Consider the following 13,470-nt stretch of genomic DNA (forward strand, 5'->3'; position numbering starts at 1 on the left):
AAAAATATGATGACGATCTTTTAGTAAAGACAACTTATTAGGCAGACACACCAAACAACTTATTTGGCAGATACACCATGTAAATATGTCTTCATTTTTTTTTAATATATATGAAACCTAAAATTGGAAGTAACACCTCATCAGATTTGTATGAGACATATAATAATTGTAATAAATTGTTAGTTTGATAATTTAATTTTTCTACGTGGAAATCAACATGAATGACATAACCTTCTACATAAAATGTCCTTACCAATCTTCATGTCATCCTTACTATATTAAAATCCTATATACATATATGTATATATATGTGTAGAGTCTTTCTATTATCAGGTTTGACCTGATCAAAATGGTGCGGTCTAAAAATATGGAAAAATGGCCAGCCATTGGATTTCAAACTTATCACATAGACGAATCGGATGACATACTGACTCATGTGAGAAATACTTGACAAAATGAGGGCAGCCTTACCTCTTCAAAATTCTCAAATCCACCTTTAGGACTGACCTTCCTATGCTTTGTGTTTTTGTGTGTATTAATTTTTTTTTTCACTTCCATATGGTTCAGTTTTGCTTTTTAAAAAATAAAAATAAAAATTAAGCCCATGGGAAGACTAGTAGTGTGTTATGTTGTATGATGAACACCTTTTTGTCCAAAAGTGTGGAAAGCCCCCCTAGGGATTTATTGCATGCTCGTTTAAAAGGGTCCCACTTTCACCTTGTTTTTCCCACTTTGATTTTATGCTTGTCCCTCTCTCTTTTACCTTCTCACGCTTATCATGTTAGTATAAATCCATAAAAGTGTTATGCAGAAAGCTTGCTAGTGTGGGAGAGAGAAGTAGGCTTGGATGGTGGGCTAGTGTTTGATGATGAAATTTGGTGGGGTCCCTTTTTTACCTTGAGTGAATTGGTGTTTTTTTTACAGTCTTTTTCCAAGGACTTATGGAGAGCTCGTTAAAGGCTTCAATGAATGAAATTGAGAGCATAAAAATAAAAAATAAAAAATAAAAAAAGAGGAAAAAGACAACAGTTTCCTTATAAACTGTGGCCAAAAGGGAGAATAGTCGACACTTTTCTATACAAGCATCGATTATTATAAACATTTTTAGCAAGCGTTGCTAAAAACCTTACAATAGTCAATGCTTTTATGTAAAAATGTTAACTTTTCTCACTTTTGGCGATGGTTTTTCAGAAAACCGTCCCCTTTTCCCTTTTTTCTTATTTTTTATTTTTTATTTTATTTTTTTTGTGGCAATCGAGAGCATAAATTCCATTGCCAATATATTGGTTTTGTAAAGTGTGGACTTTGCCTGTAACCAACATTTTTTTTTTTTCTACAAAAATCTCATCGGATTGTTCCCAAAGCTCAGCATTCACCAAAACAATAGCTTTTTAATTCTCCTACAAATTTGGAGGGCGGCTTTGGATCTACTATCAACTGCTTGTCCATCACCACCACAACATTGAAATCTTCAAGTGATGTTTGCAATGTTTAGATGGATGATTATGATGGCTGAAGTATTTGGTCTAGTGACAATTTTATAGAAGTGGGTTAGTTTTTCTAGTTTAAATTCAAAGAAAATGAAGAAGCCTAGAGCCATTGATAGTAGCCTTTCCATGAAAGAGAAAATCAGAAGCCATGGCCCTAGGAAGAAGAAAAGGGTGTGCATGTAGAAGGATTTCTTTTTCAAAATCCAAAAAAAAAAAAAAAAAAAAAAAAAAAAGAATGGTAAGCTGATATGGCAAATTTTTTGCACATGGCATATGATGACTTGGAGTTGTACTCTTCAACTCTTAGGTGGTGGATGGTCTTTGAACTACAAAATAAATAAATTAATTAAGAGTAAAAAAACACGAGATTTATTCTGAAAAAATAAATGAGAAATGCTAAGCCTCTACTACAAGTCTTTTGGCAGCCATAGATGGTCAATCAAAAGTGATGGTTTCTCCTAATGCCAGGTTGAGAAGTTTAAGAAAATAAAAATTAAAAATTAAAAATAAAAAGAGAAAGAAAATTTAATGATTAGGATTTTAAAATAACAAAAGGGTATTTTACTACATTCAAAGGGAATGGGATTTAGAGTTACTTTGGCATTAGAACTATAAATTCTCTTCTTTTGGAGCATTTTCAAAGAGTTTGTGGTTTGCCATTTATGTGGTACGGAGGTTGGAAGGATTTTTAGTCTATATGCTATACATGTTTAGTTGATAAACATACAACCTAAAAAACGTTCTTCAATTATTGTTTCTACTAAATCTCAATTAATGTGTACATACATAAATATTCTTAAAAAAATAATAACAATTGATATTGATTTATATATATATATATATATTTTTTTTTTCCTTTTCAAAGATATCTTAATAAAGATTGTTTTGGTGAGTAAAACTATTTAACAGCTAAACAATCTTTTTAACAATGTCTAGTTTATTTTTTGCTACAGTAGCTTGACAAAGACCATATAAAAAACCATTGAAGAGTTGTTTTTTTTTTTTTTTTTTTTTAAATCTCTGTCTATAATTTTAACGTGGCAACAAAAATAAAGCAATCCATAGAGTCATGGAAAATGCTCTTATTAGTTTACTCTTTTAATTTGGCCAAATAAAAAGATCCCATGTAACGGATTTTTTTTGATAATAAAAGAAAAAATTATTGTAAAAAATTTAACAACATTTTATGTTAGGAAATATTTAAATTATTAATAAGAATGCTACATAATATTTTTTATAAAATGATAAATTATGGTTTCAACCCTTAATTTGCTTTTATTTATATAGGACCCTCTAAACAGCGTCCTTGGCTCCGCCTATATAAGTAGGTAAATTGTTATAAGCTTTTAAGTCCCACCAAACAACCAAGCAACTACACCTACTTCCATCTACCAAATTAGTCATAGAATGTCGGTCCAAGAAGTTCTTGTTTTATCAACCAAGAATAATGAACGTCCCTCTGCAGATTTTCAGCCCAGCATTTGGGGTGATTATTTCCTCACTCACAGCGTGGTATATATATTTTTTATTGCTTAATATATATATATATATATTTATATACATGCAGTTTCCAATTCTTCTCTGAATTTAAATATGTATAATATAAATACATGTATATATAGATCTGATATTGAAGTATATTGTTATTTAGTATTCTATCATGCAACATGTGATAAATATATATATATATATATTATATTATATATTTTTTGTTTCTTCTGCTAATTAATTAATTAATTTGTTTTGCCTCTGTAGGAAACGGTGTCAGTTGAGAAAATGAGGCAACAAGTTGAAGAATTGAAAGAAGAAGTAAGAGGATCGTTAATGGATTCTCACAAGAAACCTTTGCAAAAATTGGAGCTGATTGATGCAGTACAACGTTTAGGAGTTTCTTACCATTTTGAGAGGGAGATTAATGAAATATTAGAAAACATGCACCACAACTACTCTAATACTGGCTTTCTTAATTCAGAGCATGATGACCTTTGTACCATTGCTCTTTGGTTTCGTTTGCTTAGGCAACATGGTTATTATACTTCATGTGGTATCTCTCTCTCTCTCTCTCTCTCTCTATACATATATATATATATATATATATATGTCTCTATGAGTATGTCCAAATATATATATATATATATATCTTTTTGACACTAGCTTTTTGGTTCACATTGTGACAGATGTATTTAACAAGTTTAAGGACGGAGAAGGAAACTTTATGGCATCCTTAACCATTGATGTGGTGAGCATGCTAAGTTTGTACGAGGCAGCACAACTTCGCATACAAGGGGAGCAAATTCTTGACGAAGCCATGGCTTTCACTACCACTCATCTTGAGTCAATGGTGAGTAGCATAAGCCCCTACCTTTCGGAAAAGGTCACGTTTGCCTTGAACCGGCCCATCCGTAAAAATTCACCAAGGTTAGAGACAAGGCATTACATCTCTCTCTATCCCAAAGAAGATTTCCATAACCCAACTTTGTTGAAGTTGGCAGAGTTGGATTTCAACGTTCTACAAGCATTACATCAACAAGAGGTGAGCAACATGACAAGGTAAGCATGAAACTTTCTAAATCATATATATCTAGCATGTTGTGTTCTGTTTCTAATCAAAGAGCATCTTAATATATAATATGTGGCATAGGTGGTGGAAAAACTTGGATTTCCAAAGAAAGCTGCCTTATGCAAGAGACAGAGTGGTAGAATTGTACTTTTGGATATTGGGAGAGTACTTTGAACCACAATATTCCCTTGCAAGAGAGTTAGCTACCAAAGTAATCACTATGATATCCATACTAGATGATACCTATGATGCTCATGGAACATATGAAGAACTGAAGCTCTTTACAGAAGAAATCAAAAGGTTATATTAATTCAAGCTTTTAGCTCAAATTTCGGCTAGATATTCTTTGATCCAATACTTTTGCTTGACCCTAATTTTCTGCTCAATCCTATTTGATTTTTCAGTCTTTCTTTCCGACTAAGAAAATCGTCTCCTTAAGGATAATAATGTAATATTTTCTTTATTTTTTTGGCAGATGGGATGTCAGCGCCATACATGTCCTTCCAGATTACATGAAGTTGCTATATAAGGCAATTTTAGACATTTGCAGTGATATTGAGGAGCATACTACGAAGGAAGGAAGATCATATTGTGTGCATTATGCAAAAAAAGCAGTGAGCCATTTCTTCTTCACCCTTGAACATTCTATTTCAAATCTTCAACAATTGATTAAATAGTACTCTTTTATCTTTCATGTGTGCTTAATCTTTCAACAGAAAATATAAAAGAGTATAATTTAAAAGTCTTTGTATATTTATACATATATCTATATATGTATATATATATATATAATAATTCTATAGTATGGATATTCGTATAAATAACCAATAGATTTTGAAAAAACTATTATTATTTTTATATAATAATACTAATGATAATTCTTAAAAAACCATTGTTTTAAAAACATGCATACGTTAAAAATGTATAGACATCCATATTATTGAACGATTATTAAACGAATAAATATATATTATTTTTCTCTCATAAATTGTTAGTTTTGACATAATGAACTTAAATAAATAACTTCGACTTTCGATGAGTTTAGATGGAAGAACTTGTGCAAGCCTACTTCATTGAAGCCAGTTGGTTTCATGATGCGTACACCCCAACATTCGAGGAATACATGTCGGTGGCAGCAGTAACTGCTACTTATTATCTTATCATAACCTCTTCGTTTATTGGGATGGGTGAGATCGCTACGAAAGAGGTGTTCGATTGGGTCTGCAATAAACCAAAAATCATGGAAGCTTCATCGGTTATTGGCAGACTAATGAATGACATGGTCTCCCATAAGGTAAGGTAATTTATAATTAATTAAAAAAATGCAATTGCAAACTCCTAATGATTCATGCTTAATTTGTTTCTTATATATAAATATGGCATGTTGTAGTTTGAGCAAAAGAGGCCACACATTGCATCAGCTATAGAATGTTACATGAAACAACATGGTGTTGATGAAGAAAAGGCAAATAAAATGTTGGCTGAAGAAGTTGATAATGCTTGGAAAGATATAAACGAGGAGTTGCTGAAGAAGCCAAGTAGCAGTGGTAGTACTGTAGCATTTCCGCTGCTGGAGCGGGTTTTGAATCTTACAAGGGTGACAGATGTTGTGTACACGGATGATGATTGTTATACCAATCCTCATAAACTCAAACATCAAGTTGAGTTATTGCTTAAACATCCCATAGCGATTCGTGAAGATGTTTTTTTATAAATATTATGGGTCTAGTTAGCAGTTTATCGGTCTTCTATTAATGTTCTAAGTTGGTCTATGTCAGTGTTGCCAGTTGTAATAATCATTATCATGAATGTATTAAATTCTGAATAATTAGTTAAAAAACCTATTAAGAAATTTAGTTGTGGAATACAATTGTCGTACGCAAGTCGATTGGGTTAATTACAAGTGTGCTTCACACAAACCCAATAATTATGTTTGGAATTTGGATTAGATTGTAAAAACTCAAGTACTATCCCACAAAAGGAACTAGATCTGGACATTTCTCAGTTACGTACGATGGACCTGTAATACTATATTTAGACCTTATAGGATAAACCTAGAGTGATAAAAAAATTTTATCAAAATTTTGATATTTTTTAAATACTTTATCTTCCCGTATATATATGGTAATATCAATTTAACACAAAAAAAAAAAAAACCACATAATTGGTTATCAAAATTTTGGTAAAAAAATTTAGTACTTATAGTATTGCTTTTCACATTATTTTTGACTTGTTTTTGAAAGTGGTTGGATAATTTTTTGGATGTCTTTCTTTTGGATAGCTTCTAATACATCCCAAAGCTAGCCGACGGTTTCCTAAAATGGATGTTCCTCTTCATACTTAAGTATCGCATTCCATAATTGTTTTGTTTTGTTTCCTTTAATTTTAAATCGTAATTCTAGACTCACAAAATCAACCAATTTTTTTGTATTAGTTTGATTTCATATCATTTTATTGGTTTTACCCTTCATAATTTTATGGTATTATTGATTTTTTCAACTATTAATAAGTTGCCACATCATTTGACAATCAAAGTTTAGTAAACAAATTATTTTGGATCATGTTAAAATTTAATTTGATTGGGAAGTAAAACTAATTAACAAAGAATTACTCCCCCTTCCCCATACCACCCTCCTTCCCTCTTCCCCACCACTTTTTTGGCCCCCGCTCTCTCTCAATTTTGAATGGCCAAATTCATAATTACACCTTACAAGATTAAATTTCCCTTTGCAAAATTCTTTAAAGATTAAAACTATAATGGTTAATTTTGATAAATATTTAATATAATATTCATCAAGCCAGCATATATAAGAGCATATTTAATGTAGATATGGACTATTAAAATTAACATGGCACATATGTAAGTTAAACATTGTTCTGAAAAATTGCTTATCCAACAATAATGTTTAGCTTGAATGTCTAGTTTATATTGGTTAAAAATTGTTAAAATGAATAATTAATAGCCATTATTAAGCCCTTCTTTCTTTTTATTTTTTTATTTTTTTTATTTTACATGTTACTATTGAAGGACAATTTAAAATTTTCTATATTTGTATATACTACCCATATATAACACTGTCAATTTTTCACATTTATAATTGAAAAGAGTCTAAATAATATACACCAAATTTCTTTTCTATATATATATATATATATGTATATATGTATATACGTTGTTTTTATAAATATTGCGGGCGGATATATGACAAATAATTTATTTGCAGATTCAACAAAACAAATTTTTTTTTTTGAGATCATACATGAGGAAAAAGTGTAAATAATTTATTTGTGGATTCAACAAAACAGATCCTTTTTTGAGATCATACATGAGGAAAAAGAGTAGCTAGCACTTCTAGGAGGAGTCCTAATGTATAATTTATTCTTTGTTTAAGAATCTCGAACAAGATGCAATCCAAGTGTGAGATATAAATCATAAATTTTCTTTCAATTTCATATATAATATATTTTATAAACAGTGTCTCAAGATGCAAGCATGGTAGTATCCTAAGATCTTCAATGATTTGCTATTTTGCAATATTTCAGAAATTGTTGGTATGCAAAAATTGTATTATAGGATATTAATGATACTTGATTTTCAATATTAGCAATATTCATATTTCTCTAGAAAGTTGAGAATTATGTTTTCGTTCTTTCTTGTGTACTATCAATTAACAGTAGAATTGTATATTTTGAACTAGGATTCTGTTTTTAAGAAATATGATTAATAATGAAGAGTTTCTAGAATGCAATTTTTTTTATTTATTTATTTATTGTTTTTGCTTTTTCTGGTTTTGTTTTCTAAAAGCTTCTAGAGTTGATGTTATAATAGATGTGGAATATTAGGGCACAATAAATTTTGATTTTGCTTCTAATGCGGAATATAGTAAAATATTTTTCCAAACTATATTCTTCTTACACAGCAACAACCAAATAATGAATTCTGCCGGGTTGGAGGGTTCCTATAATCTTCTTTTTCTACATGTTTTAGATATGTACAATGAGTCAAATCAAATTTTTATATATATTATATTAAATAAAATTTAATCAATCAATTTTTTTTTTGACATGGGTTGAAGGCTTTCTACACAGGCTTCCTACACTTATGTTCTACGTATGTCCAAGAAGTCAAATCAAATTTTTATATATATTATATTAAAACAAAATTAAACCAATTACTTTTTGTTTATTCTTCTTTATGTTTTCCGAAAAACAACAGGCTCTGAAATATACAAAGCATAAAGAAAAAAGAAGAAAAAATTGAACATACTCAGAAGCCCAAATCAAGCAAGGAAGCACGTGGAGAGAGCCTGTTTTGATTGCCGTTGGTCTGTCTATTTCGTCTGCTCGTTCTTCCGTCGAGTTGGGTTTGTCAGTTCATTCTTTGTTCTATCTCAATGCAGTGTCTCTTTCAGTACTAGGTTCTAAAGTTTGATGAAATCTATGGGGTGGAGGCTAGATTTGTGAAAGCCTTAAGTATTTATATCTAGCATCTTAAAATCCAATCAAATCCATCAATTTGTAAAATACTTTTCAGTTAATGACTTTTTGAATACAATAGAATATTATAGACTTTTAAAAAGTCAAAATTGAATACCATCAAATTTGTATGGATTCTATAGAATTCTGAATTGAATACCATAAGATTTTAATAGATTTCATAAAAATCTTAATTGAATACTTTTAGACTTTAAAATTTTTTTAAATCCATTAAAATCCTAATTGAGTATGCCCCTTAAATGTGTCAAAGTTTAAAAGAAATCAGAGCAAACAAAGTAAAGTAGCACCAAAAGTCTGGAATAATAAGTTGTTCTAAAAATACAAATCATTGCAAGAAAGTAGCAAGTGATTGCAAAAATCTGTGGAGTTGCTTGGTTCGAGAAGTTTTCAAATCTTTCATTTTCTCAGCCTTCGCGAACTTCTCTTCGGTGGCATCAATCCTCGATTGCTAGAGTTTTGATCACGATTATGTTGATCCTATCAATAATTCTCTCTAAAACTCTAATTTCCTTTTAAAGATTTTGCTTCTGGCCCTCAAAGCATTGTAGCATCTACTATGTCTTTAACTTCATAGCAATTGCTTTTGTTTCAATCTTAGTATGCTTCTTGAAATCTAATTTGGTTTCTAAAATCTTGGTTGAAAAAGAACTCAAGGTCAATTGGCACTTCTCATGCTCTTGGATTAGTTTCTTAATCTAGTGTTCATCAAATTCAGTTATTGACTCACGAAAGGAAAAATCTGCAAAAAGACATCTCAACTAGGTCAAAAATCTGATTAACGACTTCACCAAACTAGTTAATTTCAAATTTTTTTGAGTTTATTCCGTCACTCAGGGTTTGCAGTATCCTCAACAGTGACAAAGTATCAGGCTTACAATTCAGAATCTTGTAATATAATTTAGCAATAGAAAGTTTTTTCAAAATACTCTTCATTTGGTTTACCAAGTATTTTAATATGAGTGGATCTAGAATCATATCAAATAGAAAGTTTTTTCAAAATACTCTTTATTTGGTTTACCAACTATTTTAATATGAGTGGATCTAGAATCATATCAAATATAAAGTTTTTTCAAAATAAAAAATACTCTTTATTTGGTTTACCATGTATTTTAATATGAGTGGATCTAGAATCATATCAAATAGAAAGTTTTTTCAAAATACTCTTTATTTGGTTTACCAAGTATTTTAATATGAGTGGATCTAGAATCATATCAAATATGGTAGAGGCTGACTTTGGAACAACAATCCCCAAAGCTAAAATGTAACACCCCGTCCCGAACCATGTCGGAAATTTTTACACGTTGACCGAGGTTGACTGTTGACCGTTGACCAAAGGGGTCAAAAGTTGACTTTTTGACCCGGTTGGAATTCTAGGTTGAATGAGGTACCGTTACGAAGTACACTTTGGCACGAGTTCGTAGACTAGTAGCACGTTGAAAACGGAGCTACGGTTTGAAAGTTATGAGCAAAACAAGTTTAGGTCCAAACTGTCCAAGGGGTGCCGGAGTTGACTTTTTATTCATACAAGGTTGAGCTTTGACTCATGCATGGTTGTGAAGTGTTCGTCGATACGAGTCTGTAGACTGGCGGCACGTCCGATTTGGACATGTGGTTTGAAAGTTATGGACCTGTAGAGTTTTTCAAACACCGTATTATTTTAATATTATTTTTGAACGTATAATGATGTGCCACGTGTGTCTTACTGAAGGTGACCATGTGTCACCATGGTGAAATGCCACATGTCAACCATGTTTAAAATCAAATTATTTTTATTATTATTTTAAATAATAATATTATTATTTAATTATTTTTATATATTTTATTTTATTTTCCTTTCTTTTCTTTTTCTTTTTCTTTTTTTCCCCACGTGGGAAAACACCCTTCCCTTTCCTTTCCTTTCCTACCCTTCTTCTTCCCCGAGCCCGACCGAGATAAACAAAACGCAGAAAGTTTTTTTCTCTCTCTCTCTCCTTTGACTCTCTCCCTCTCTCTGTTTGACAACCGTTTGGCCGGATTTCAGTCGCCGGAATGCTACACGCGCCGGCCACCGGTGTAGCCCACCACCTCGCGACCTCAGCCACCAAATCTCCCGGCCAGCCACTGCCGGACGCGCCCAGATCGGGCCGGTGAAATCCGCGGCGGCGACTTGAAATTTTCCGGCGATTCTCGCCGTTTCCGACCAACCCAGCCCGACCCATACCTCCATCCCACCATTTTCGACCCCTCTGAGTCCAAATATGGCCTCCAATCTCAAAAATTCGAAGCGGTTTGCGAGATACGAGGAATTGAAAATCGGCCGAAGCTTTCCGGCCAAATTCTGGCCACCTCTGTCGGAATTGGGGTCGATGGAGACCGGATTGGTAATCCTCGTCGCTCAAGCTTCGATTCGGTATATAATTTGTCAATTTTCGATAACGTTTGTGTTTGACCCCCCCGGGTACCGGGTATTATTTACCCGATTAAAATATTAATTTATTTGACTGTGTGTGAATTGTGTTCTAGGAGCACGGGTGAGTCATGGAATTGATCCCATGGTGGATCTTAGGTTAATTTCGTGCTCCAGGTGAATGACCCACCTTCAAATAAATTTTGGGAATTTAAAATTGTGATTATTGTGTGTGGTCTGAATATTTGGAATTTAATTTCTATGTGCCAAATATTTATTTGATTTATCATGGAATTATTGGTGAATTTATTGGATTTAAGAAAATGTACATTTCATAAATTTATGCCATGTGAAATTATCTTATGGTCTTGAGAATTTTGAAATTCTTATGGTTTTAACATTAAATCAGGCATGATTTGATTTTCAAATATTTCAAGGAAAATATTTGTTTATGTTGGTGATTTCAATTTTTATAAAATATGCCCATGGAATATTATGAGATTTAATTATTATATTTCGAGAATTATTATGCTATTGGGAAATGTGAATATTTGAATTGGTGGATTTGGGAGTTGGTGGATTTGAAAATCATGGAATCTATGGTGTTGATTATAAAGAAATTGTGGAGAATTTCCGGGTTCAAGCGGATGGACTATACCCGCTATGTTTATACAAAATGTGAAATTTGTTATATAATTTAAATTTGTGAATTTTATGATTTTTAGATGCACCGTGCACATACTGGTGTTCTGTTTATATGTGATATGGTTAGTGTGCACACGGTTGTGATTAGCGCGCAGGTGGGTGTGAGTAGTGCGCAGGTGATTTTATGAGGTTGTCCTGTGGTTGCCATCGGATGAGGGTAGGCCACCCCTCCATGGCCTGGACACCAGGTTAGCAGCGGCGCAGTGGGACGCCACGCGATCGTATGCCGGTTTCTTTCTATAACCTCCTGTCTAGCGGTACCTTGGGACGCTGGGTACTGTTGGCGCCACTGGTATATAGTGGGTGCATCAATTGATTTTCAGAACTGTGTTTTAAAAATAAAATGTTTTGGAACTGTATTGGAATTAAAAATATAATTATTACTGTTCTGGTATTTATTTGGTTGGGGATCTTAAATTGGTTTAATTTTCTCTTTACTTAATTATTCAATAAATTAATTTCCTTTAAATTAAAATTGTCGGATGCTTGACTTATTATATTCTATTTGATATTTAGTGAATTAATTGATGTCTTGGTTTTCGGGGAATACGAACAAAGGGTTTTGTGAAAAGGTTTAAAAGAGGAACTTTTCCAACTAAGAGAATTGTAAAGGTTTTGAGAGAAATTATTATTTCCAAATAAATACTATTTACCTACTTATTACCGTGGTATTATATTGTATAGTAGATAGAGTCACTCACTGAGATGATTAGCATCTCACACTCTTAAATTCCGTTCCCCTAGGTCCAGGTTGGAGACGTTGATTGTCCGGGGCGAGCCCAATGTCTCAGTTCGTTACCGAAGGTCCAAGAAGTATTTCTTCCCTTTTTCCTCTCTATCCTGTATTACTTCTTATCTATCATTGTATAAATTCCACATTTATTTGTATAATGCTCTGTATACTGTTTTGGACGTGTAGTTGTTCTTTATGCACTGGGTTGCTGCTGTTGTTTTTTTTTTAAGTGCTGAAATTTGTGGAACCAACTTGTAGTATTGTGGGAGGAATAAGGGGATGTTTATAGAAGTGTGTTTTCAATGCAGGTAATTTTTGGTTAGTCCTACCCTTAAGGGAGGTGTTGCCGGATTTTCCGTTGGAAGGTTCGGTGGTATTTCCCTGGGATCAGGGCTTGTCTAGGGTTCCGGGGAAGAATTCTGGACGGGTCCTGACATAAAATGATGGAAAGGATCTATAAAGAAGGAAGATCACCATAAATATCACCAGTTGATTCTTCGTTTGTCTCATAGTCAAGATGTTCCTCATCTTCATCTACCTCACTAGTCATAATTTCAAACGCTACAATCTTAGTAATTATGGAATTAGTAGAATAAGCCACAACTAATTCAAGGATACTTTCTGCAACAATATCATTTTGAACATTGGTATCTGTAATAGGCTGAGTCGAAGATGCAATTTCAACAATTGGTTTATTAAGGACCCCATAGACTGCAATAAGAGATTTTAGAGGGCTGTCAAATCACTCTTTTAAAATTCACATCAAAATCATCATCTAGGTGTGGACTCCCTAACATTATCATATCAAAAGAAAGTTTCATCTAGTTTGGTGAAAAGAAGTTATGGATCCTTTCTCACATATAGTTTGTCTTCTCGTGCAAGTGGTTGTTTTATCAAAGCTATATCTTCTAATTGATTTGCCTAAATAGACCAGTACTATATGACCACAATTGATAAAATCACTACGTATATTGTCCTTGTCTACTAGAATTGGGAATATGAAAACGGGTTTGAGTTCTTCTTCAAAGAATTAAATTTAATCTCGCATTATGCCCTCAAATGAAATTGAAATTTGAGATTGTTAACTGGAACTCCTTGG

At 32.5% G+C, this 13,470-nt stretch overlaps 1 protein-coding gene across 1 annotated transcript; it reads left to right on the forward strand.

The window, feature by feature from the left end:
* The first annotated feature begins 2,844 nt into the window (after nt 1-2,844).
* LOC107421982 (terpene synthase 1-like) lies at nt 2,845-5,902 on the forward strand. Its single transcript, XM_060815899.1, has 7 exons — nt 2,845-3,002; nt 3,246-3,534; nt 3,668-4,040; nt 4,132-4,350; nt 4,526-4,664; nt 5,096-5,344; nt 5,441-5,902. Exons 1-7 carry the CDS (start codon nt 2,898-2,900, stop codon nt 5,762-5,764), a joined length of 1,698 nt encoding a protein of 565 aa, XP_060671882.1. The 5' UTR covers nt 2,845-2,897; the 3' UTR covers nt 5,765-5,902.
* The last annotated feature ends 7,568 nt before the right edge of the window (nt 5,903-13,470 follow it).

This window comes from Ziziphus jujuba, chromosome 3, assembly GCF_031755915.1.
Source record: "Ziziphus jujuba cultivar Dongzao chromosome 3, ASM3175591v1".
Classification (NCBI taxonomy): Eukaryota; Viridiplantae; Streptophyta; class Magnoliopsida; order Rosales; family Rhamnaceae; genus Ziziphus; species Ziziphus jujuba.